Genomic DNA, 27,584 nt, shown 5'->3' on the forward strand with positions numbered 1-27,584 from the left:
CAGGGTAAGAGGACAAGTTTAGTTGGTTATTGATTTGATATGTCCATGAGAAAGAAGGTAGGGGTACAGACAGAGGAGTGTGCTTATCAGCTATGATCGAGTTTAGCCACAAAGATTTCATGAGTGACCTTGATGAGGAAAAGTGTCAGTGGAGTGCTAAAGGTGAACTGGGAGGTAATAGAGAGGAGAATCAATCCATATAGCATATCGAGCTCTCCTTGGAGACTGTAAGGAAAGGAAGAAGAAAGATACAACACAAAGAAGAGGGAACAGAGAATATTCTACAGGATTCACTGTGACTTTCTCAACAGAACTGGACACAGTACCTAGCTTCTCCTAGCCAATTGATAATTTTACTTTTGTTAGTACTGGAGTTTGAACTTAGGACCTTATGTTTACTTGGCAGGAGCTCCACCACTTGAGCCATACTCCAGTCCTTTCTTGTGTTTTAGTCATTTTAGTTTGTGTTTTTACCCAAACTGGCCTGGACCATGGTCACCCTGCCTTTAGCTTCCTGCTCAGTTGGAATCAGATGTACACTGCCATGGCTGGCTTATGGATTGAGATGGGGGCTTGCTAATTTTTTGCCTGGCTAGCCTTGACACATGATCTTTCTGATATTCATCTCGTGAGTAGCTGAGATTATAGGTGTGAGCTGCAAAGCCTAAGCAACAATTCCGTGTGTGTGTGTGTGTGTGTGTGTGTGTGTGTGTGTATGTGTGTGTGCTGGTCCTGGGTCTTGAACTCGGGACTAGGGTGTTATCCCTGAGCTTCTTTTGCTCAAGGCTAGCATTTTACCACTTGAGCCAGTGTTCCACTTCTGGCCTTTAGTTTTCATGTGTGTGTTGGGGGGGGGGTAGTTAGAGATAAGAGTCTCATGAACTTTCCTTCTTGCTGGTTTGGAACTGTGATCCTCAGATCTCAGCTGCTTTAGAAGCTAAGATTACAGGTATGAGTTCCCAGTTTAACAATTTTTGCAAGATTTTTCCTTATTCCTCTCCCACCTCTGCCTCAACTCCATCTTGAGAAAAAACAGACTTGTATTATTCAGAAAATAAGTGATGAGGAAGTGATGCTGTGGCTTAAAGTGGTAGAGTGTTAGCCTTGAGCAAAAAGCTCAAGGATAGGGCTGAGGTCCCAAGTTCAAACCCCATGACCCCCCCCCACCCCCGCCAAAAAAAAAAGATGAAAATCTAATTCTTGGAGAGGCCATCTGAAGATATTTGTACTTTGGGGGCAAAGAATGATTAAGTAACTAAGCTAGTAGTTGTTTAACTGATCCTTATTTTTTATCTGTTTGGGAGAAATAATGTATCCTGCGAATGTGAAGGGAATGGCTGAAGATCTAGCTGGTGGTCTTGCTTTCTGGAACTTTCCCAGTGCTTTAGTGGGGTATAACTGGATGCCATCTTTATTAGACTCCAACTTTGGCAATTTGTAAGTCACTGAGGACATGTGTAACGAATTCTTCCCTCTGCCTTGAAAAATAGCAACACCCACTGGGCAAGCCTTCACTTCCACTGGGGACCGTGAAACACAGATACGAAGGACCAGGCACGGGCTGTCAGATTGACAAATGAGTCTTCTCTTTTGAAAGGCACTAAGGAAGTTGAATTTGGAAGTTTGAGAGGAGCTGTCACAAGTCGGTGGTAGACACCTCACCCAACAGCTGGGTCTTTTTATATGGGGCTGAGATGGCAGATAACTTTTTTTTTCTTTTAATTGTGAGCCATGTAGCATTTCCTCCAAATGTTGGAAATGTGGCTGACTTACCACCACAGGCTCAGGTTTTTTCAGGAGCCAACTGTGCTCAGGTTTCTGGCCAAAGACGTCACAGGGGCCAGTAGGACCTAAACAATTATGTTTGCTTTTATTGCCAGTCTCCACTAAGCTGGTAGGCAGCTGTTAGACGCAGGGTGTGGTGTGGTAGGGTTGTAATACGGGATTTCTGCAGGCATTTTGGATGCAGATCAACTAAACCATGCTAAAAAAAAAAATCCAGGTGTGACCCTTCTTTCTTCTGGATGGTTCCAAGCTGGTGGTAGGAGGAGGCTTCCCACTCTGGTCCCTCAAGATGTTTCTGAGACTATCAAGTAGAAAAACCCAGGATATGCTTACCAGGGGATTTCTGAACAGTGATTTCCAGATTCATTTTCAAGGCCTAGCCATAAATACAAACAAGGTGGTGGAATGAATATTGGATAACTACATAGATAAACATTTGGAGATCAAGAATCACCACTAGATGCATTGGGGGAGATGGTGAGAGATATTCAATAGGGTCTGGGAGTCCCTCATAATCAGTAACCATCTTGAATTAGGAGCAAAGAACCTGACTCTGAATGTCATTAGGGAACACAGCTTGGTGTGGTGGTATTATCCTATGACATATCCCAGTTTGGCGCTTCCACGTATGTCTGCTCCTTCATTTAAGCTCTGTCCTGACTCTCATCTGCTCATCCACTCCATCTGTAGGATATATGGCTTTCAGATCTGTATGTTATCCTTGGCCCCTTTCATGGGCTTTCACTCACTACATTTATAGCTAGAAATAATGATGCAATTTTCTATCAGCTTCTTTCAGCAGCCTCAGGGGAAGGAGGCAGATGATGAGGCTAGAGAGGTGAGACTAGCCTCCCCAGACATTCTTAAGGGCTAGAATTTGGGCATGTTGCAGGCATCCCAGGAATACATGGGTTTTAGATCAGGTAGCAATGTGATCACTCTGTATGTGGCTTGAGGAAGGGGCCTCACAGTGCTTCTCTCCTAAAGTTTTAGGGATACTATCTCCCCCTCCCCCACTTTTCATTAGCAGGAGCCCAAGTTGTGCCTCTGAAGGGTAGAATGGGTTTAGCTTACATCTGTGTCATAACTTATTTTCATGGAACTCCATGGTAGCTGGCATCAGTAGAGTCACTGGCTGAGCAGGGAGTGAGTATAAAACTATTGTTGGCCAAACTACCAGGTCATCCCTGTATCCTTGAGTTCATACTGACAGACTCCTAGGAGTGTGTTCCAGAGGCCTTATCAGGGCATCTCATCAAATCTTCTCATCCCACAGATGGGAAGTGAGAGTGAACAGTCCAGAGTCCCACAGGCACAGTCAGGACTAGGATCCAGGATCCAGCCTTCTGGGCTTATTCTCCACAGCACTGGGCCAGCCTTGGTTCTCCGGGGGGTCAGGGTAGCTAAAGAAAAGGTTCAATGGCTGATCCTTCCCTGGACTAGCTCTAGTGCACCCTCCCCCAGAGAGCCTGCCAGCTTTCCAACCACACAGTGTGGTGGAGCAGAACGCACACAGGCAGGGGCAGTGGTGGGGTGGGGTGGTGGTGGAGGTGGGGGCGGGGGAGAAACGGATACAGCTGGGCTCAGAGCCCAGCCCTATGACTCCTGTAGCGACACGACCTTGAGCAAGTTACTTAACCGTGCAGTTTTGTCATCTGGAAAGTGGAGATAATACTACCTTCCCTCTTGGGGTTGGTGAGGGGATTGAATGCAAGTAGTGAATGGCAGGGATCGGTGTAATGCCGGCGGCTAGTGTACATTCACTAGTTGTAGCCACTGCCCACCTTCTGCTGTCCAAAGTGCCCTTTCTTTTTTTTTTAAAAAAATTTATTTATTAATTAAACAAAAATTTTTGACAAGACCGAAGTGCCCTTTCTGCTAGTAGGATTTCACTTACTGCCTATCTCTGCTGGTGGAGGCTCCAGGCTTGTGCAAGGCTCCAGCAGAGCTGAGCTAAGCAGAGGAGTGTCTCTCAGGTGCCCTGGAGGGCAGGGCTGTACCTTGACTTAATTGAATTTAAGGCGATTACAGATTGTCAAAAGCAATCTTTGGTTTGTTTTATAGCCCAAGAGTATTATTTGGGGATTAGAAAATAAAATGGAAAAACGCTATAAAGTGTGTGTATGTGTGTAATTATGCATGGATAGGAGGATCTTTTTTTTCATTATACAAAGACCATCCCATTTATAACTTGGTCCCTTCAGGTCATCTGTTCCACCCAACACTCTCACTCTGCAATCAGTTTTCCTAACATGATTCAGAAGAACCTCCCAGGAAAAGGATTTCTGTAAACACCTGTTTTGCCACCTCTGGCCTTCTTGCAAGGTTTTCCTGTACTTGTAGCTGAGGCAGCAGATCGTGGATGGAGAGCAATGTGCCCGAGCCATAGATTGCAAGATGCCCTTTTGGTTTTACGTACCACCAAGAAAGAGAGGGGAAAAAAAATCACTCTCTATTGTCATGGTAAGATATGATTAATCATAAAACAAATCCTGATGTTGGAAATGTCAACATGTAGCTGGGGACCAGTGACTCAGTGAGATTCCATCTCCAATTAACTAGCAAAAAGCTAGTCTGGAGGTGTTGCTCAAGTGGTAGAGTGTCAGCCATGAGCAAGCCAACAGAGAGTGCAAAGCTCTGAATTCAAGACCCCTTACCAGAAAGAGAAAGAATGAATGAAAGAGGTTAAAATGTGAAGAGAACGAATGAATCATGTAGTCAGTGCAATTTAATGTTTGAGTACCAAGGTCCGCTAGGAAACGTTAGCACATAGCAGAGTGAGAACAGACAAATGAGGGCTAGTCCCCAAATTACATTTGGCTTGACATTAATTTTCCTTTGTTAAAGGCGATACTTTTTCTGTGGGCTCCACAAGGGTGGAGATGGGGTTTGTTCTGTTTTGCTACAGCATCAGTTATAGTAGATATTCAACAAATATTTGCAGAATGAATAAATAAAAATAAAGCCACATTAGGAAAGATGTGGAAAGCCCAGAGAAGAAAATGAATCATTCACAATTCCCCCACTGTGGGTATTTTGCTTATTTCCTTCAAGTCTTATTTCCTATGAATATGCTCTTTTATATATTGGTAAACATAATGTATTATTAGATTTAGCTCTGGGATGTGTTTTTGTATTTCTCTATTAATATGAATGAAATGATGAAATGAGATGATGCAGAAATGCTTTGAAGACTGTAAAATGTTTAACAAATATCTTATTATTAGTTATAATAAGCATAGAAATACTGATATGAATGGGGTTGATTTGCTGAGAATATCCTTCAAAGCAAATGACTCTGCTCTCAGAAGCCAGGATACGCTCTGTTTCTTCATCCTGCTCTCTGTGGGGGGTCCCTCTGTTTCATAGTGGGAAGAGAAACAGAGACTTAAAGCTTCTTAGAAATCATCAGTTCCAATTTTCTACTCAGCCCAGAAATTTCTTCCATATCACAAATGGCAGGTGGGCAGAAGTTGGGGGAGGACTAAGTGTGTCTCAGGCTGCTGAGTAGTAGCGACTTCCAAGAACTTTGTCTTCTGCATTTTGTGTTGGGAGTGGGGGGAGTTATGTTCCAAATATCAGAGGATGTTGCTCACTTACCCTGCTTACCCTGCATGCAAATAACAAGCTAGACACCGTGGAATGCCACCACAAGAGGTACATTCGACAGACTACAAAGTCAGATTTGCCTCTGACAACAAGTCTAAAATTGACCTTTCAAGAATCCAAGAATTCCTCTGCACATCGGTTGGTCTAACCTGTGCCCAGTCCTTTGCAGGGAAAATAGATCTGCTCACATAGTATAAGAAAGTGCTGACAAAGATCTATCCTTGACCACATTCCAGCTGGGCCCTCCTGAGCCTCTTTTCCATTAACCTTCAACCCTGGCCTGTGAAGGCTTGGACACACACACGAACACAGTTTCTGGCAGCTCAAATCTGTCATAAACAAGTACCATTTATTTGTTCCAGCTGATACATGACAATTAGGCTCTGTCTCCCAGCCTTTGTGGGATGGTAGGGGCTCAATTTGAATAAGTACCAGTTAGAAAATCCAGGTGAATTTCACATGGGCCACTCTTCTTTTTCCTGTTTGAACTCAGGGCTTGTGCACTGTGCCTTTTCATCCAAGGCTAGCATTCTACCTCTTGAGCCACAGGTCCACTTTTGGCTTTTCAGTGGTTGATTGGAGGTGACAATTTGCCTGGGCTGATTTTGAACTGTGATCCTCAGATTTCAACTTCCTGAGTAGCCTGATATGTTTTATGATGTTTTCAATTCCCTGATTCTGTTCAAGCCCCTTTGATCTATTCCTCTTTCCTCATTTTCTCTCTAAATACCCAGTCAGCTCTATATAGATCCAAGTTATATTCTGTTCACCTTGGACCTTGTCCGATAGCAATAGAATTTTTCTTTTTGTGCTCTCACTTTGCTTTTTTGCTCAAGGCTGGTACTTTATGACTTGAACCACACCTCCACTTCTGGCTTTTTACTAATTGACTGGAGATACGAGTCTTACAGACTTTTCTTGTCCAGGTTAGCTTTGAACCATGATCCTCGGATCCTGAGTAGCTAGGATTATAGGCGTGAGCCTCTGGCATCTGGTGGCAGTAGCAGATTACAGATGGAAATTTAACCTTACTATTTCCACTTGTGTCTGGCTTTGCTCATTTCTGACAGCTCTCAAGAGGCTCCAGGTTCCTAGTTTACCTGACTGTCTGGGTAACCCACATTCTCACTCTTCCTGACTCTCAACTTCTGGGTCTTGAACTTGCCTCCTGATGTCCGAGGGTCTCCTCCTCTTTATTTATTACTTTTCTGGTTATAGTGTTTGGGTCCTGGCTTACCTACCCATTTCTTTATATAGTGTACAGCGCCTGCCTCAGTCTCTGGGGCTCACAGAGGCCAGACTAACCTCCCAGCATTTCTTGTCTCTGTTGGCAGTAGAGGCTGACCTTAGCTTTCACCAGTTGCCTCCTGTGCAAAACATTAGGCCTAAAACCATCACCTATCTTAGAGACTTAAAAAAATACAGCCTACTTACAGATTTGTAGCCAGTTTTTAGCATACCATATTGCTTTATAAAATGGCTAAACAGCTGGGAACAATGCCAGGTGAAAGATGGCCTTTGAGTCAAAATTTTAAAACATGCCAGACTCCTAAGTTTCAAGTGTACATTTTTCCTTACTGCTCAGTCATCATGTACCAACTCCATTCTGCTTGGAGCCACCCAAAACAAATTGTCTTGGGTGGTCTGGCTGAAGACTTGTGCAATGTCCTAGTCTCTCCAGCTTCTATTCTAGGTAAACAAGGCCAAAAATATTCAGGAGATGAGAAAGAGAGAGAGAGAGAGAGAGAGAGAGAGAGAGAGAGAGAGAGAGAGAGAGAGAGAGAGAGAACAAGAGCCAGTATCTGTGTCCCTCTGCCATCCTACTTTGAGATTTCCTTCATACTGAGTCTGCAAAGGGCTCCCTTCTGAGATGTGAAACTCACTTCAAACGTGAGGCAGTGCCAGCCCTCCCTGTATGGACTGGCAGCTTTCCTGCAGTGGTTGTGGCTGTCTGGATAAGGACCCCATCCCAGGACTATATCAAAGGGTGGGTGGGTAGGAACCCATGTAGGAGGGTTCACTCTGCTTAACTATGGCAGGGAAATGTATTTTCCATCTCTTTTCTTAGTTGCCTGCTTTGAATTGAACTAATCCAAGTGATGGACTATCAGATCCAAGTTAGCAGTTTTCTTGAACATTCAAATAACTTTTGTAAAAAAAAAAATTAAATTGTATAGAAGAGTCTACCGTGACAGAATGTCCTGAGGAGGAAAAAAAAACAACCCAAAATTTCAAACATTCAATAAGAAAAGAAAGCAAGCTCAGCTTCCCTGAACACTCAATTTTAGGAGCCAATGATTGGCACAGGAGAATTGATGAAGTAGGTCAGCCTTCTCCAATTTCAGGGTAAAACCCTTTACCATGAATGGACCCAAGCTCCATACTAAGTTCTTGGGCAGATTCAGAGCCTGCCAGAGTGAGCTTTGCATTTCTCCCATCTAGTCTCTGAGGATAGCTGGGGTGGACTGAGGACCACAGACCTGGGGAGCCCAGGAAACTTACCCTCTGCTCCTGTGTGGCTACGAAGGTCTGGAACCCTGGAGCCACCCCAAAGCCCAGCTCTTGAATGAAAGGCGGCTCAGATTGACTGTGGATTTGAACTTTCACTCCTGCTTCAAATGTCGTTTCCTCTGAAAAAACAAAAATGGACAGAGCGACATGGGTCAGTGACAACATGCTCAGGGTTGAAAAGTTCAAGGGGATGTCAAAGGGGGTCATGATGGATGATGGTGTCTAGAGTCCTTCACACTTCTGTCTCTGGGAACTGAATGTGTGACCTTACACAGCAAAAGGGATAGTATTGGTGTTATTAAGCTAAAGGTCTTGAGTTGGAGAAATTGTCCTGGATTATGTAAGTAGGTTCAAAGCATTCACAGAGGTCTTTGTGAGAGGAGTCTGGAGATCTGTCAGAGAAAATGGAAAGATGCCACACTGTTGATTTTTGAAGGTAGAGGAAGAGCCTCAAGCCAAAGGATGGAGGCAGCATCTAGCAGCTGGAAAAAGCAGGGAAGTGTCTTTCCCTCTGATAGCCTCAGAGAGTGACAGACACCTGCCAACATCCTTGATTTGAATAAACGTAGCCAAACCCACTTGGACCTTTGACTTTAAGAATTTGAAGGTAACCAATTTGTTTTCTTTCCAGCCACTAAATCTATGGCCCTCTGTTTCAGCAACAATGGGAAATGAATTCAGGTCAGTTAGGCCAATTCCTGGCCTCAGTCACTAAATCTGTCCTTTTCAAGACCAGCTTCCCTCCGGCCTTAGTAGGATTCTTTGAAGTGCTTCATATTTTATTTTGTTTATCTTTTACTATAATTTTGTTATCTAAGTCAGTGTATGAAGGAGTTTCAATGGAATATGTCAGTTTATGAGCATAATGCATCTAGTTTTCTCATCTCTCCCAACCCCACCAATCCCCTCCAATTTTCCTGGCTTCATTTTCACATATGTCCATTGACTTTTATGGCTGTATTCCCCCACCCTTTTTCTTTATTTGTCTACCTGACCCCTTGACCTCGAAATTCTTTTGTTTTATTCCTTATGTCTGCTGACCACAAGCTGAAGGTGAGGAATCAGAAAGAGAAAAATAGCTTGTTGCACCAGCAGTGATGAAAGTGCAGTAGGAGGTGGGCAAGTTGAGCAGAACTCTCGGAACTCTTCCTTAGTCAGGAGAAATGGCTCTTGGCTGTTGGAGGTAGTGGCAGAACCCGGCTTACCTGGCATGGTCTTCTCACAGTAGGTGAATGCACTTGGGGAATTGTATCAGCCCAGTCCATCTTACCTCTCCAAAAAGCCTGCAGAATGGGCTTCCAAAATGCTCTGTCCCTAGCTGATGAGGAGCCCACCTCCTCAACCTGTCTCGGTTCTCACTTTTCTCTGGCAGCACTCCATTTTGTGGTGTGTGTGGTTCCACCCTATATGGCTGCTTAGATTGGTTGCTGTTGGTCCCCACTGGGCATGAATGCATAGGTCTCCTTTACCTAGAATGCCTTTCAGCGTTGTTCACCTGACCACTGCTGTGCTTATCACTAAAGTCCATCCTCCCAGCCTACCCAAAGCACCTCCTAGTCTTGCCTGATGGTACTGCCACAGCCATCTATTAGACTTTCTTCTGCATCCTGTGAGCATCCTTTATCTGACTGCAGTGTCAGGCTGCAGCATCTTGAGGTCATGTGCTGGGCTTTGTGGAGCTCAGAGGTCCTGCTCAGAGCTGGGCACAGTAGACATTCAGGAAATGCACATTGAATGAATTGGTGGATGACTTAGAATTCAACCTCATTCACTGATTGATGGGTAAGATGAACCTGAATCTAAGTGGAGAAATGTTCTAAAAGGAAAGGTGGGCCCATTTGAGAAGTAGGCAAGATCGAATGGAGAGAAGCATGTGCCAGTACTGGACCATGGCTTGGGGAAGGTCTGCACCCGTGCCAAAGCTAGCAGAGAAGAGAAAGGCTGAATTATGTGGGGTGTGTGTGTGTGTGTGTGTGTGTGTGTGTGTGTGTATGTGTGTGTGTGTGTGTGCCATGTGCGCGTGTGCACACTTTTGTTTTTTTCTTTGGGGGGCAAAATGAGGATGCAGAAAGGGAGAGAGGAAGGATGAATAAATGCAACCATGTTATTCAGTAGACACTATGTGGAAAATGAACTATGTAACTTGTGGAAAGGGACAGGAGAGGAAAACTGGGGGTGGGGAGAGGAAGTAAAGGAAGGGGTGACATTGTCCCCAAACAGGAATATACTTACGGTCTGACTTATGAAATGGTAACCTCTTTGTACAACACCTTAATAATAACAATAAGATTGTATTAAATTAAAAAAGAAAATGGAAAGGAAGGTTGGGAAGTGAGTAGAGACCAGCCACAGGAATGCAGGAAGCATGGGAGTTCAGACTCAGGCAGGCTTGCTAAAGGGAGTTCAGAGCTGAGTGAGACCCCCAGGGCAGAAGGGCTGGAGAAAGGACAGACAGAGCTTTCATAATTCACACAGGATTCCAGTGACTGACATGGGGCTTCAGGAAAAGGGGGCTTTGGCCAGGCTATGGCTTTAGACAGCTTCATGTACTGGGAGAGGGTTTTGGGCGACACATGAATATGTATCCCTCTTCTTGGTTGCAGGATCAATTCTGTGATGTCTCTTCTGAGCTCTTCCATCCAAATTCCTATTCCTAGGTTCTCCTGTCCCTGTGGATTTATGCCACTCTCTCACCCATCGATGGGTGAATTGTTCCAGAGAGGAGGCAGAGCCTTATTCATTCCAGCTGTCTCACCTAGCTCCAGCCTCGCCTATGGGCACATCTTCTGTGAAGGTTTTTGGGCCAGCGAAGAGAACTTCAAGAGAGGGAGGACTGGGTGGGAGAGGGAGTTGAGTGATTGACTCTCAATAACTTCGTTATCCAATGTCTTCTCAAGACAGAGGATGAGGAGCCTGAAGACCAGGCTCAAATGGGGAGAAGGAGTGAGTGTGGTGTGATATTGATATTACAAAGATGTCCCAGGAGGCAAGTGTTTTCCAGAGTTAGTGGAAGCTGTGTGCTCACTACACAACAGGGCTTGAGAAATATTACAATCAGTAAGCCAGGCTCAAAGAGCAGACCTTTGGCTTATAGGAAGAAATGAGAAATGAAGCCTTTCTGTCAAAAACACTGTGTGTAATGGGAGAAACAGACAGCCAGGCATTCCTCCATCAGTGAGCACCGCCTGAGGCTAATCAGGCTGGGTTAGGGGTTTGCTGGAGGTATCAGTTTATTCCAGAAGCAGATGTAGTTGCCACAGAGAGTAAAAAAAAAAAATCCTAAAGTAGCCTCGTTTCTTTACAAACATTCAGCAACTGTTTGCAAGGAATGCTAAGTGGTGAATAAGGGAACTTTTGGCTCTGCAACCTGTGTTGCAGCATGCTACCTGCTGGCCATGATGGGTTACTAAGGTGACTGAGGAGTTTTTGTTTTAATTAATAACAAACAATTCACACAACCACACATGGCTCGTGGCACTATCACTATACAATGTAGTTCTAGAACCTTCAGCTATGAGAAGACCCTCATCCTCACAGAGTGCAGGGTAAATGAGGACTCCACCACCCTGCCTTCTCAGGCAGGTGCACTCATGGGTCTCTTGTCTGGAGGCCCTGAGGATCTCTTTTTTTTTTTTTTTGTCAGTTGTAGGGCTTGAACTCAGTGCCTGGGCACTGTACCGGAACTCTTTTGCTCACCGATAGTACTCTACCACTTTGAGCCACAGAGCCACTTCTGGTTTTCTGGTGGTGAGTTGGAGATAAGAGTCTCACAAACTTTCCTGTCTGGGTTGGCTTTGAACTGTGATCTTTAGATCTCAGCCTCCTGAGTAGCTAGGATTACAGGTGTGGGCCACTAGTGCCCAGCTTTGTTTAGGGCTTTTGAGTAGCAGAAACCTTTGCTTATGGTCAGACTGTGGCTGCAGTTCCTGGCCCTGCTTTCTCCTGGCATTTCTTCCTGTATAGAATTCCTATATGGTTATTTCTGTAGAGTTAGCTACTGTGTCTTGCTATAGTAGCCTTTGGTTTCCCTCTTGTGTGTTGTTCTCTAAGCTGGTCAAAATCAGGTGCTTCCTCTTTTTTGCTGCTGTTTTCATCTCTATATCTGCCATTTCCTGGACTTAGCATGTGTTTGAGAGCTGGGTCACCCAGTAAGACTCAGAAGACTGCTACAGCCCAGGGGGCCCTCAAGCCACCTGCCTCTGAAGTTCTCAAGCTAGAAAAGGCACATTAAAATCACCCAGAGAGACCAGGGTGATGACTCCTGGGGCCTATCCCTGAAAATCCTGACTCAATGTTCATTACTCTGGGTGGAATCCATGAATCCACATTTCTAGGAATCCTTTTTTTTGCCAGTCCTGGTGCATCAACTCAGGGCCTGAGCACTGTCCCTGGCTTCCTTTTTGCTCAAAGCCAGCACTCTACTTCTTGAGCCACAACACCATTTCTGTTTTTTTTCTCTTTATGTGGTGCTGAGGAATTGAACCCAGGGCTTCATGCATGCAAGGCAAGTACTCTACCACTAAGCCATATTCCCAGCCCTCATTTCTAGGAATTCTGATGAATTCTGACCTGTGTGAGGCCAACCACAGTTGAAAATAGTGATCTAGTTCAGAGACGAGAAACGATTTGCCCAAAGGTGACCACATAGCAAGTCAAGAGCAGAGCAAGGGTCTGAAATTTAGCACTCTTTCCACTGTACTAAGGGTGTGGTTCATTTAGTGTGAGCAGATGCCCTGGTTCTCCAGTAGAGAATGACGAATAGGATTATCCTTTTCATGATCAGGACCTCTGAAGCCTTCAGCACAGGGCTTGGCCCAGAGCAGAGCTTCATAAATGTTGGATGAAGCAAATGATTGCGGAATTGTTCTTGGTATGTTTTCTTCTGTTTCCAGCTGGCTGGCCTGCTGGGTATTTGCCAAGGTTCTGGTAGGTGCCAGGAAACACCAGCACCCTAGGTCTCACCAGTTTCCCAAACTGAGATTAAGGTAGGGTTGCACTCAGGACAATAGTGGTAACCACACAATTACTGGCACCACCCACATGATTTGTGGTTCCTGGTGCAAAATGAATATGTGTTAAAAATATTGTTAGACAATAGATTGCTAACATTTATGTGTAAAAGTGAGCTCCTAGCAATCAATGAATTTCTAGAGAGTGATCATCAGATTGTTATTCCATGTGCTGTGGTTTCTGGTTTCTGATAGCTGGATTGGTGCTAGAAAGAACTGTGCTTGCTCTCATTCTGTGCTCAGTGCTGAGTCCATTAGAGAGTGCATGCCCCCAGGGCTGTAAAGGATTTATTTACACATCATCAACATCAAGATCTGAAGCTGCAGAGAAACACAGAGGGCAGGGAGACAAGGAAAGGTACTCCATACATGGTGTTCTGGGCCTTTGTTAATTGGGACTGAGTTGAACCTTAGACAATTTAACTAACATAAAAGACCATACTGAATCATGAAGAGCATGTGGTTCGGCAGAGCTCGGCCTGCAGAAGTACCAGAGTCTACCTGCCCTCTTGGGAAGCATGACACAGCACAGGGTGGATCTACCTGGGGAGCAGTTTCCTGTGTGCACAGTCAGGATTTGGGAGCTCTGCAGGAGGAGACAGGAGCCATGGGCAGAATACATAATGGGGCAGGGAAAGCACATGGCAGTCGAATAAGCTTAAATCTTTAATCTTGCAAATTGCAGGAAACACGCCAAGGAAATAAGCACTGGAGAGAAAGAGGAATACATGCTTGTCTGAAAAGCCTAGGGAATTTTCTAGGCTCAGGCAAGGGATGTGTTATTTCAAAGCAATCTTGTTTTGGACAAAACTGACTTTATTACAGGGGTGATGTGAGGAGCCCTCATTCCATAGGCAGCTTGAGAGGGAAAGCTGGGAGGGTTCATGTTGGTGCCAAAGGGCTCTATGTGGGAGAGCTGGTACTTGAACCTTGTCCTCTAGTGCCTCCCTATTCTGCTCTCTCATGGAGAAGGGAGAGTCTGACATTGGGGGCCATGTGGATGGATTTCCTTTACCTTTGGGTCTGGTTGCAGTCATTGAATGGCTGGACCAAAATAGGGCCCAGGTAGTTCAACCCTTCAGCTCTATTTTCTGGACCACTGTGGGTCAGCTGCCTATCAGTTGGAGGCCTAGGGGCTCTGGCTTCTTTTAGTAGCTTCATTTCCCCATTCCTAGCTTGGTAGCTCTCTTGCTACCAGTCCCAGGATACTGCGCCATCTTTTATTGCTGTCCTGTTGACTCACTGCTAAGGACTTGGAGATGAAAAGTGTGGTGTATGTGTGTGTGTGTGTGTGTGTGTGTGTGTGTGTGTGTGTGTGCCTGTGTGTGTGTGCCTGTGTGTCTATCTCTGAAATGTAGGGACATTGCTCTTGTTTCTAATATCCTTAAAGCTTTTCTTCTTTGGGGGAGGGGTGCTAGCACTTGGGCTTGGATTCAGGGTTGGGGCACTGTCCTTTAGTGTTTTTGCTCAAGACTGAAACTTTACCACTTGAGCCACAGCTGTTTCCAGCTTTTAGAAGATTAAAGGGTGATATTGATCAAGGTGCATTGAGCTTGTAAACTGATTTGTTGAATGGAAATCCCTTTGTACAGCTACTTAAAGATAGCAAAAATATAATAATAATTTTAAAAGAAGTAAGAAAATTTTTTTTGGCAGTCCTGGTGCTTGGACTCAGGGCCTGAACACTGTCCCTGGCTTCTTTTTGCTCAGTGGCTCTTCTGGCCTTTTCTATATATGTAGTGCTAGGGAATCAAACCCCAGGGCTTCATGTATATGAGGTAAGTACTCTTGCCACTAGGCCATATTCCCAGCCAGCAATTTATTTCTTAAAAAAGAGTTTCATGGACTTTCCTGCCCCAGCTAGCAGAACATGATCCTCAGATCTCAGCCTACTGAATAGTTAAGATTACAGGCCTGAAACACTAAAACATTTGTTAAGATGCTGCTCTGGAGTTTAAAACAAAGAAGAACTGACCTTCCTGAAGTCTAGATCCAGAGCTGGATACTTTACACCATTCCACATTTATTCCCTTGGTCACTGGACAGCATTATGTCAAATGTGTGCTGGCCAAGGACCAGGGTCCCAGCAGCAAATGAAGCAGAGATTCAGTTCTCATGGAGCTCTGTTCTGGAGGACACTGACAGAAAGCTGGGCCACATGTGGCATTAGATCCTTGTGACCGGCTGGGAGGAAAGGTGAAGTAGAAGCAGGGGCATTGTGCATGTGGCCTTCTTGGATGGGAGTCAGGGAAAGCCTTCCAAAATGATGACATTTGTGTGGCAAACCTGAGTGAAGTGAGCAGGAAAGCCTTCTAGGTAAGGGAACCAGCAAGAACAAAGGCCCTGAAACACAGATATACTTGGCCTAGTTCAAGAACAGGAAGGAGGTCAGAGTATTACAGATGTAGTCAGTGGCCAGCTGGTCATTCCATTCACTCCTTACAGTTACACCACAAGGTAGCGTCCTGCTCTACAAAAGCTCAAAGTGGTTAGCTTGCTGTAGCCACATAGCCAATCCAGAATCAAACCTGGATCTATTGGGCTTCAAGGCCCAAGCTCTTTCCTTTCCTACATGTGGCCTTGCTCAGATTCTTTGTCCTTGTCTGGTGTCACTGCTCACATTCAACATTGGGCTGTGGGCCTTGGGGACTTTTCTGGCTAGAGATCTGAGCCTTTGAGCTTTGAATCCTCTATGGAGCAGAGCAAGTGACAACACTGGCAGCAAGGTTAGCATTGGGATCTCCACAGACTTTGTCTGACTGGATCTTTTCAGCTACCCCAAGGGAGGGGGTCAATCACCATAATCATGTTTACTACATTTGATTTTATTTTTACTTTCTCCTTTTTTCTTTGCAGGTGAAGAAATCAGAGCTCAGTGAAAGTAAAGGATATACACCCCAGAGATGATGATTCAAGGTGACTGATGATTCAAGGTGGCACAGGATTTCTCCTCCTCCTCCTCCTCCTCCTCCTCCTCCTCCTCCTCCTCCTCCTCCTCCTCCTCCTCCTCCTCCTCCTCCTCCTCCTCCTGCTCCTCCTCCTCCTCCTCCTCCTCCTCCTCCTCCTCCCCTCTCCCCCTCCCCCTCCCTTTCTCTCTTGTCTTCTTCCTCCTCCTCCTTCTTCTTCCATTTCTGTTTTCTCTTCCCCCTTCCTCTGCTCCTGCCTCCTCCTCCTCTTCCTCTTCCTCCCCCTTCTCTTTTGCCAGTCCTGGGGCTTGGATCAGGGCCTGGGCACTGTTGCTGGCTTCTTTTGCTCAAGGCTAGCACTCTACCACTTGAGCTACAGCACCACTTCCAGCTTTTTCTGTTTATGTGGTGCTGAGGAATCGAACTCAGGGCTTCCTGAATGCTAGGCAAGCACTCTACCACTAAGCCAAACTCCTGGCCCTAGATTCTTCTTTGATTCATCTAATTTCTCATCTTTCAGGTGAGAAGCCTGAAGCCTATAGAGAAGAGAGTGGCCAATGGCAGCAAGGCAGGTGACAGTTCGGGACAGCCTGGAGCCACATGTCTTATCTCTTTAATCTCCTCTTCTCTTTGTCAATCAGCCCCAGATATCAAGCCCATAAATTCCATACTAGACCGGATGGAGGAGGAATGACTTAATTTGCAGTGGGATCAGCAGCCTTTGCTCTTTTATTTCCAAGTCTAGGGCAAAGTTGGCTGAGTGTGACATGGTGACAATCTCACCCTGGCCCTCAAGAGCCCAGGGCAAAAGAAATGGCTGAATTCTAGTTGAGCTTGCCTACAGGCGCCAGGCTGGTTTTTTCTTCTCTGCTTGAGCCGGAGAAACTGAAATGGTCGGGAGTCTGTCGAGGGTGGCAGGGAAGCACCTCTCAGCCACATTACTCAAAAGCCACATGACCGCAGGCAAGTTACAGTACTGCCTCGCGGAGCCTTAGCTTCTTTTCCATTAAAAACAAAGTGAGAGCTCATCTCTCAAGGTTACTTTTAGCACTAAATGTCTATGAGATGAGGGCCATGTGTAAATCTCTTAACCTCACTGTATCTCATTAAAAAATAGATTTAAAAAAAGACATGGCTCTTCAGGATTCTCATCAAATGTCAGAGAGGCTGGGTTTGCTAAGGAATCCACAAATTGCTGCCTATCTAAAATTGGACAGTGTGTGCCTTGTCCTCCCCTCTCTGCCTCTCCCTGGTAGATGGGCCCAATAAAGGCGGCATCCTTAGGTAAGAAAATCTAAAACTAGTACAGAGACAGGCATCTTCACACTCTGTTGCTCCCAAGTGACATTTTGAGGCTAGGTGAGCTTCAGAGGGGAAAAAAAAAAGTTAACACTGTCTTTCCTTGGCTGGATGGGATGCAATTATGTCTGCTCTGGGTGGCTGTGTGATGTCGCACTGAATTCCCTCATGGACAGCTTGTGAACCAGGTGACACAATGGAGGTGCCATAGGAGTTTGGGGAAGGCACTTACGATCTGCAGCCCCTTCTGCCATGGAACTCACGAATAGTTCACAAATGTGTTACATTTTGCTAAACTGTTACTCAAACCAATCTTTTCTTTCCTCTCATTTGCAGGACATAAAGGATCAAATCAGACCACAGAGGTCCAGGGAGAGCCACTCAAAGGCTCTGAGACCTGCCTTACTGCATGGGTTATGTGAATGACTATGTTAAAGGATTACAACTGTCCTAGGGGAACACTACAGGCAGGTCTCAGGATCAGAGTACAGAATGCCAGGGTAGGAATTCTGTTCTGTAGAGTCACATGTCCACATCGAGGAAAGACAGAACCATGTCAGGTGCTGGTCATGTGACCCGCAAGTTTGGCTAACTTCCATTCCCACTAAACCAAGCAATCACAAACATACCTTGGTGAAGGCACCGTGTCTGTAGCGTTGGGTCTAGTCTCATTAAAATAAAAAAAGATTTATCCCAAGGAGTTTTTATATAATGTGTTTACCTAGTGCATTCAGGCTTGGAGATTATAAATTACTATACAAGAAGGCTGATGACTCTGAGTAGCTTGCTGGGGACATCATCTTTAGGCCACGAGGAGTGCCATGTCTCAGAAAGGACATGGACATGGCAGAAGAACTCTTGTTTATCTGTGCTGATGGTAGCCCTCAGGGGCACCTACACTGTGAAAGAGAGATCCTGCAGAATATAGATGGGAATACGATTACAGAATTCATTACAAGCATTACGGGATTCATAGTAACTTTGTGCTATCTAATACCTTCTCAATCAACGGATATACAAAAAGCATGATCGTCTTCAGGGGGTGGGGGGGCTGATGTCAGAGAAAGATTGCTGTGTTAAGGAGACATTGTCAGGTTTCCAGTGGAGGGAGTTACTCCATGTGCACATCAGTCGCAGGAATCTGGTTACTATCCGGATTCAGGGTGGGTATGGGAATGCTGCACATCCACCAAACTCACAGGTGAAGAGGCCAGTGCCCAGGCTTGGAGGACCACACTTGGAGTGGAAGGATTCAGGCTCTGGGTGCTTCAGTTTCTGTGCAGATGCTGCAGCTCATTCTGGGCTGTTTTTGGCTTTGTTCCTCTTTCTTCTCCTTGGCACATGGGGTCCTCCCAGCCCCCCCCCCACTCAATTCCCCTCTAATTCTCATGCAGTTCCCAGGAACGTGGCAAACAGGTCTGAAATCAGAACCAAGATCATTTCCCCTCAGAAGCTTCCTCAAGAGATGCATTTTTTCTGCCTTCCTTCTAGAACTGTCTGTTCCCTCTTTTGTTCTTCCTCTATTTTCTGTTGATTAGAGTACTCAACGCCAATTCTTTTTACATGTTCCCTGGCAAGACTGCAGAGTCTTGCTCTTCTTGGGTACTTCCTTGATATGAAAGTTGTGGGCTGAATGAAATTCTCTCACTAGAAAATAGAGAATCTTGAGATAGTTCCTGAATTGTGAATTCTTCAAACACCTGATTTGTATCATTACGTTGCCTGCCTCTGTATCACTGGATTGCCCCACACCTAGGCGTTCAAAGGAAACTAACCAGGGGCCTTGAGCCCTGGGGAGAGGGGTCTTTTTTTGTCTGTTTCCTTGGCGCTGTCCTTGGACATCTGCCTGGCTGTCTGTGAGTGCTGCCTAAAGTCACCAAATTTTCTACACAGCACTTAGCAGGTCCGTTATTCAGGTCATCCCACTGTTGATAAAACTCAGGCTGCTTTTGGCTGCTTGATAGATTAGATTCCTGTCTCCAATGATGCTTTTTATTTATGACATTTTTTTTTCAGAATCCTCAGGCAGCATGAAGACACCCTCAACAACCAGCACAAAGGCCCCCTCTGAAAGCAAGCATTGCATCTTTGCTGGTGGCTGCCTGTCCCCATGGCTGAGAATTCAGGTCATAGCATGTCCCTCTCGTTCCAGTTCTGAGAACCTGGCACCATGACAAGAGTTTTTGTCTTTCCTCCTGGGAGCAGAGATGTTGGAGAAACCATAGCAACCATTAGCATCTGCTCTTGTCACACCCGGTTTCTAAGAGGAGGGGGCAGGAAATAGCGTTACCCTTGATAGCTGCTCTGGCCTTCTAGCTATGTTGAAAATTTATGATTATTTTTAATTTAACTTTTATTTTCATCAAAGCAGCCTATGTACATAATTTAAAAAGCCAAATGGCACTGCAAGGCTTCTAATGAAAAATAGCGGTTTCCTGTCCCACCTTTCTCTAACCCCCGGGTCCTGTTCCTCAGCTCCTCAGCTCACTGCTCAAGTAGTTTCTTCTTCTGCTCTTCACATTTGTATTTCTGTAGGCACTAGCTTCTTGGCAGCTATTTATTTCTTAGTTGATATATATATATGTATATATATATATAATTTATATTTATTTATTTATTTTGGTGGCATTTGGGTTTGAACGTAGGACCATGTGCTTGCTCTACTATTTGAGTCCTACCACTTGAGTCACCCCCGATCCTTTTTGGCTTTAGCTTTTTTTTTGGATAAAGTCTTGCATTCCCTCCCCCCAGCCCCCTCATTAGCCTGGGTCATGATCTTCTGACTTATGCTCCCCATATTAAGTTTAGTTGAGAGAGGTATCCTAGCGTGCTCTGCTGTTGGTTAAGAGAGGAATCTTCCTTATGATTTCCCTTGGCTGCCCTTACACTAAAATCCTCCCAGTATCTGCCTCCTGAGTAGCTGGGATTACAAGTATGTGTCACTACACCGGGGTTGATCTCTTTCTTGAGATCAGGAAGATGATTTGTTTTTCCTCTTTTTGTTGTTTGTTTTGCTTATTCATTGATTCCACCTCACCTTTGTTTTGTTTCCTGGTTTGGCTTGCTTGGTAGGCTGAATGGCATGCCAGGCCTCAGAGGCAGAGCAGGTCTGCAGGGTCTTCCCATCTGAAACCCACCACTGCAGGCTCTGGGTTGGAACTGTTCCTGCTCAGCTGTCATCCTGGCTCTTCTTGTCAGCATTTGGAACTTCCCTGGGGCCTAATCCTCTATTTCCGGAATTCTCTTTCTTGGTTTAATCACTTACATTCTGGAAAAAGCCTGTGCAGGAGACACATTTTTGGTCTGAGACCCCGTTCTGCCTTTACACTTAATTTATAGTTTGCTGGGTATAGAATGCTCTCTCTTAGACGAGAAAAACCAAGCCCTCCCAGCCCCAGAAAGACAGAGGCAATATGTGCTACTGACTTGTGGCTCTGATGGCTCTGTGGAGAAGTCTGTGCCATTCGGAGAGCAAAATCAGCATGTGTGACCCTTTCTTTTCTCTCCAGAAACCCTAAAGATTTCCTTTCTTTCCGCTTGCTGGATGTTTGCCAAGGTGTGTCTTGATTTGGGTGTTTGGCTGTAGTTGCAGACAGAACGGGGTGAGCTTTTTTCAGTGAGGAAAGCCTTGGCTTTTAGCTGAGGATTTTGACCATGTTCATGCTTTCCCAGGTTGCTTCTTCCTTGTCTTAGTTTAGGTATTCTAGATCTCCGAGTTGGTAGGATGCTGAGTGATCCAGCTTGTCCTCTGGTTTTTAGATTTTTCCCTCCTTCTTTCCTTCCTTCTTTCCTTTCTTTCTCTCTCTTTCCTTCCTTCCTTCCTTCCTTCCTTCCTTCCTTCCTTCCTTCCTTCCTTCCTTCCTTCCTTCCTTCCTTCCTTCCTCCCTCCCTCCCTCCCTCCCTCCCTCCCTCCCTGCCTCCCTCCCTCCCTCCCTCCTTTCTTTCTTTCTTTCTTTCTTTCTTTCTTTCTTTCTTTCTTTCTTCTTTCTTTCTTTCTTCTTTCTTTCTTTCTTTCTTTCTTTCTTTCTTTCTTTCTTCTCTCTCTCCCTTTTTCTTTCCTTGCTTCCCTCCTTTGTTTTTTTCTATCCCATTTTCCATTTGTTTCACTTTTGGGGAGAACCCCTCAATTCCAATCCTCCAAGAGATTAGTTTTTAATATCTGGAATCATATTTTTGATTTATGTTTTTCTTCTTCACAGAATTTTCCTTTTTAATTGCATCCTGTGCTTGCATTTATGGATGCAGACATGCCTCTTATCTCTTTTGAGGATTTTAATTAAATCATTTTGATGTTTTTGTCTGCTTCATGCATTTTTTTCATTTGTTAAGCCTTTATATATTGCTTGATATTATCAAGACAGTTTTCTAAGCACATGATATACACATGAACTCATCTCAGTTCACCTAATGACATTCTAGGGTAGGTGATACTGTTATTCCCATGTTAGAGATGATGAAACTGAGACTCAGAGGGGTTACATAACTTGCTTAAGGTCACACAGCTGGTAGATGGTACTGACAGGGTGTGAACCTAGGCCAGGTGGCTGTATAGCTTGCTCTGTTTGTGCTTATCTCTATCTCACAAGCTTTCTTTTGGGGTTGGCTTTAGTTCCTTTCTTTTTCTTTGAATGTCTCTCTGCTGTTCATGTACGGTTATGAAGAAGGGTGGGTGAATACAGTCATTATATTCAGGTATATATGTGAAAATAGAACTAGGACAATGGAGGGGGGTGGAGAAGGGAGAGATGTGGGAAAACGATAGAAGAGGCGATATTGATCAAGATGCATTGTACCCAGAAATCAACACATTAAATTGAAACTCCTCTATACTACTACTTGAAGATAATAATATTAATTTAAAAAAACCCATATTAACCTAAAAAAAGAGAAACTTAAAGGCTGCATAGCCCTTCCTGTGTATGTGTGTAGGTGGGGGTCATTCACCAAGGGATGTTACATGAGAATGACCAAACCAAGCCATTTAGTATGAGACCTCCTGACTACCATTATTTGTGGGTCTTTCCTCTTGGACTTACTTCTTGGGGAAGTGATCCCATAGTTTCTGCCCCAGATTGAGTGGAATAGGTCATGATTGGCTGATTTCTCCCTAATCAATAAGCAGAATTCCACTTCCTCTTCTTTTTTTTTTTCTTCTGTTTATCACTTTATCCTGCCTTCAGCTGGGCCTGGTTTCCCCAAGTCCAGAGCTCTGTGTCTCAATTATACTTTCTGCTATCTGGTTGCTCTAGAACATAGGAAGAAACTCAGATATCTAACAGCTCCTTTTCTAGATTTTTCCAGAATGAATCTTTCTGTTGATTCCACTCTCACTTGCATCTTCAGCAGTCCACAAGGCCTTTGAACTCCTGGCCCTCCCTGGGAGTTCTATGGTGACAGCTGGCAGCCTTTGGAGAAGGTTCTTAGCTTTCAGCCTCACTGATATATCTTAGTCAGTTAGTATTCATTCAATTGGCTGACTTCTACTGTCATTGTCCTAGAGGGTTTATATTACACAAAAAACCATTGATTGCAATTCAGGTGAGGTTTTGATAGGGTGCTTCTCATGAATGCAAATGTTAAATCCACCATGTTTAATCAGAAGTTAAGATGGGCATTCCTGAGGCTCAGCAGCCCTGCAGATATGCCATGAGCTCTGCTTTCTATTCAATGGTTTTCAAACTGGGTTCCTCAAGAATGCCCAGGCTTGGCCACAGGGAGCTAGGGAGAAAACAGACTGCACCCCATCCCATCTCCTGTGGAACCAGAACAACTCCACTTTCATCTGTTTGTATGTGGGGACTGTGCTAAAGCTTCCATTCAATATAACGATTCTGCTCTTAAAAAAGAAAGAGGAACAAATAAAAAAAGAAGGTTGGCTAGACCTATCATTATGTGCCCTTTGCTTTTCAGGGATGTTGCCTGAAGCATTCTTCTTGGGCATTTTCAGGGCAGTGCTCTGACAATCACAATTTAAGCACTTAAGGGATTTGGTGGGAGGTATGTTATGGTTTTTTTTTTTTTTTTTTGGCTCCATTGTGGGTGTTAAGCTTGATTCAACTACTTAACTAAGTATGTGCCTGTGAGAAACTTCACGAATCTCTCTGGGTTCCTATTTCTTCATCTTTCAATGGGGCTTATAATACCTGTGAGCAGCGAAGCCAGGAAGAGCTATGGGAAAGAATGTTCATGGCACATAGTAGTTGCTCAGTAGTGCCAGTTTCTCCTTACCTGGGTCCCAACAACTTTGTTTTTCTCTCAACAAAGATTTATCACTCACCTGTACATCAATCGAAGATTCCTGGCATTTGGGGATTTTATGTTTTAGTGGGAGGAGACAGCTAATAATGATTAAGTAAATCAGTCCCATGGTTTACTTGAAGGAGACTAGGTGAGTCAGATAAGGAGGGGTCAGAGGGAGTGGATGGGCTTCAGTGTTAATAGGAAAAGCAGGGTCAGGTGCCTGTGGCTTATGCCTGTAATCCTAGCTACTCAAAATCCTCAAATCTGACGTTTTTGTTTCAAAGCCAGCTTGTGAAGGGAAGTCCGTGAAACTCTTATCTCCAATCACCTAGCAAACCTCCCTCCCCCCCGAAAGTGGCAGTGTGGCTCAAGGAGTAGAGTGCTAGCCTTGAGCATGAAAGCTAAGGGACAGCATCCAGGCTCTGTGTTGAAGCCCCAGAACTTCCAGGGAAGGCTTCATTGAGAGACCATGTTTAAGCAAAGACTGGGCAGGGGAGGCAATTAGCCATGTAGACACCAGAGTAAGAAATTCTAGGTAGACTAAGGAAGGTTCCCTGAAGGAGGAGTATCTTGGGGGGTTGGTCCAGAGGCAGAAGGAACAGCTGCATGGCAGAAGCAAGTCAAAAAGATAGGCAGGGGGAAGTGGGAAACTCACAGGATAACAGGAGTTATATCTTTACCCCTACTACAGCACATATTTTAAGCACAAATCTTCTACTCAAAAATATATCTGATATAATATCACATTCATGCATACTTAACAGTAGGATTTGGAAGAAATCAAAGTGGATTATCTTTGATTTAAAAGAGTATTCATCAAAATGAATGGGAATTAGAAGGAGATGGGAAGGGAGGGCCCCACAGTGGTCTTTGCACAGTGTTGGAGTATATCCATTTGGGACTGGAGCTTGTTAGGAGAGCTCCCTGTACGGCAATTATGGTTTCCTCAGTGGGAACTCCCTCCAGCCCTTGCCTTCAGTTCTTCTCCTCCAACACAGCCAACATGGGGCTATCTCCCCAGGGTAGTCCTCAGGGGGGTTCCTCCCTCCACCATATGCCCAGCTTCCCCAGTTCACACTGAAATGCATTCTCCTGCTTGCTATTGATTGGTCCAGGGGTGGGTCATCTGACTGAGCTGGGCCAATGGTTCTCTTTCCTGCTTTAAAAGAATATTTTAAAGTGATCAATGAGACAAAATAGTCTCAGGTGGTAGGATCTGTAAAATTAAAAAAAATCTTAGTCTCTGTTGGGAGGGAGCCATATGTGTATGCAAGAGTGGGAGGAATGTGTGGTATGTGTGGAGTTATGCGTGTGTGTATGTGTGTGTGTGTGTATGTGTGTAAAAGAGTCTAGTGAGAGAGGAAGGGTGAGAGCTCCCAGGGTGTAGGTGCCCTTGGCACCAGTTCTCACTGTGCTACATCCTTACTCCCCTGCTGATTGGTTGTTGAAGCTTGCTTCGAATTCCAAGGGCAATACAATTCTTTTGATGCCTAAGCTTGTTTGATTCAGGTTCCTCTCATGTGCAACCCAGATAACCCACTGCCTATTTCTTTTATCTTTAAAGTTACCCAGAGGTTTCCATACAGAGTTTCATTTTTAACAACCTCCCACCTGTCTTCAATTTAATTTCCTTTAGAAAAGTCTGCTCATGAAATCTGTATTTCAATAGTCTAGGACAGCTTCCCCCCCACCCCCAAAGGTGTATTTGGTGAGCTCCTCTATGGAAAAGAAGGTTTTCATGGCCAAGGCCTTTAGGAAATCAATGCTGTGTGTGATATTACTACCTTGGGGTTTCATGATGTAGCATATTAAATAGATGAATAAATGTGTGCAATACTGTCTAGCCCTAGATTCTTTTTGACTCTGTATTCTTTTCTATTTGTCTAACAGGCAACATTCCAAACTCCTGGAGCACCATGTGGCCTATTTTGGGTCATTCTGTCTAGATCCACATGCAACTTAAAAATGGCACATTAGCAGGGGTTCCTCCCATAGAGGTGTTTGATCCCTAAGCCCCCTGAGGTGGAATATTATTAATCTGGAAGAAGGAATATTTTTGGTAATGTTAGTGGAGTTGTCTTCTACTGGCTAAACTTGAGCCCACAGAGGTTGCCTTTCTCTACTCAAGCATTGGAACTGTATTTATAGACTGTGGTCTTGCAAATCATTGCCATGTCTCACAAAGGCTCTGCTGGTTAGCCAGAATTACATTAGGAAATGGCCCCTTCACTGCTTTCTTAACTTTCTCAGAGTAAACTAGGCAAGGCTGCTGGGTGCCAGTGGCTCACACCTGTAATCCTAGCTCTTCAGGATGCTGAGATCTGAGGACTGTGGTTTGAAACCAGCCTGGGCACAAAAGTCCAGGAGACACTTTATTGCCAATTAACCAGCAAAAAGCCAGCAGTATAGCTGTGGCTCAGGTGGTAGAGCACTAGCCTTGAGGGGAAAAAGCCAAATGAGACTGCAAGGCTCTGTGTTCAAGCCCTACTACCAGCACACAAAAAAAGGGCAAGAGCATGTCAGAGGATCCTTTTGAGAAGGCTCCAGACTCTAGTGATAGGTGCAGGGTATCTAAAAACCCTCTGTCACTCTGATTTTTGCCATCTGCAGAGCACTCTCTGGATCTGTTAGCCATCTGGATTCATCTGTACTTTGCAGATGAGGCAATTGAGGTTCATCCAATTGTTCTTAGTCATGTAGCTAGGAGAGGAGGAGCTGGGATTAATTTGGGGTCTATGTGACCCTGCTGTGGCATCTTCTCTATCTTACTTCACTCCCTCAGCAGCCACATGTCAATTCCTTTCTTCTCTATGATCTCCCTAATATCTCCAGTAGGAACCTGGTTTCATAGCTCTGTTTGAGCAGAGAGACTCAAGAAAACCAGATGGCATCTGTCGGGCCATGGTGGCCTGGCAGGTCAGGATGGTGGTCTCCAGATGACTGTGGCAGGGCTGTCCTTACAGGTCTCAGCAACAACCACCAAGCAATTGGTTGCACTTGTATCCCTGCTGGTGGTGGCTCCCCAGATAGACATCCCCTCACCCCAGCCTACCTGCCATCCTCCAGCAAGTGTTGCTGGTTTTACTCCTGCTCCCACAAGACTTTTCCTTTCTTCCTGCTATCTTAGGATAGAAGCAACTTTGAGCAGCAAGAACCTCCAAGTGGCAGGTAACTGCCCAGTAGCTTCTCAGCCTGAAGAAAGGGACAATGGAGGAGGAAGCTCCCATGTAAGAATTCCAGGATTCCAGCTGAGTGGCCCTGAGGGTGATCTGATCTCAATTTCCTTCTCTAGTGGGCATGAAGAGCTCTGCCTGCCATTCTGCAGCCATGGAGAGGAGGAAACCAAGAATGGGGAACACCACAGACTGAGAGGAATATGGGAGTTGGCTGCAGAGACAGCTAACCCAGGAGTCAACCCGAACTAGACGAAGCTGCATTCCAGGATGCTAACTATCCTCTAATAGGGTAGGGACTACTTAAATTCAAATTAATACAAATTAATAATTAAATTCTGATTTTTTAAAAAAAAGTTCAGTTCTAGCCAGGCACTGGGGGCTCATGCCCATAATACTAGCTACTCAAGTAGTTGAGATCTGAGGCTTGTGGCTCAAAGCCAGCCTGGGCAGGAAAGTCTGTGAGACTCCTATCTCCAGTGAATCAGCACAAAAGCCAGCAATGAGCTGTGGCTCAAATGGTAGAGTGCCAGCCTTTAACAAAACAGGTAGGGGACACTGCCAGGCCCTAACTTCAAGCCCCAGTACCTGCACATTAAAAAAAAATCAGTTCCACATTATCTGACTTAGGTAATTGTAACCCCTCTGTACATCACCTTTATATTAATAAAAAAATCAGTTCCTTATGCTCTCTATCCATAGCTAAAATATTGGATGGGCAACATCCTCAGGATCCCAAAAAGTTCTTTAGGCTAGCACTGACCAGTCTTCTCTAACTGATTTCTCCCAACCCTGCCTTTTAAACTATCCTTCTTCACACGGCCTCAAAGGAAACTATTTAAGTGGATAGTGCTGATCTACTTCTGAGGGACAGCTCGAGCTCCTGGCAGAAATTCTCCTTCCTGTAGGTTCTGTGTGCATGTCTGGCTTCCTAATGAGATAAAAATGCATCAGAAAGGCAGGACCTTTGTCTTGTGTCTTCTGCATCCCTGACAGACACATGCACTGTGTCAGGCATGTGGCAAATTCATCATCACAATCATGAATTTGTT

At 44.8% G+C, this 27,584-nt stretch overlaps 1 protein-coding gene across 2 annotated transcripts in view; it reads right to left on the minus strand.

The window, feature by feature from the left end:
* Positions 1-27,584, minus strand: part of Asic2 (acid sensing ion channel subunit 2) — a 1,019,895-nt gene that overhangs the window by 51,702 nt on the left and 940,609 nt on the right. For both annotated transcript variants that reach the window (XM_048365541.1, XM_048365540.1), the window contains exon 3: positions 7,897-8,024. In XM_048365541.1, coding sequence (XP_048221498.1) covers positions 7,897-8,024 — 128 coding nt within the window. The remainder of the gene's footprint in view (positions 1-7,896; positions 8,025-27,584) is intronic.

Source organism: Perognathus longimembris, chromosome 17, assembly GCF_023159225.1.
Source record: "Perognathus longimembris pacificus isolate PPM17 chromosome 17, ASM2315922v1, whole genome shotgun sequence".
In the NCBI taxonomy this organism is placed as follows: domain Eukaryota; kingdom Metazoa; phylum Chordata; class Mammalia; order Rodentia; family Heteromyidae; genus Perognathus; species Perognathus longimembris.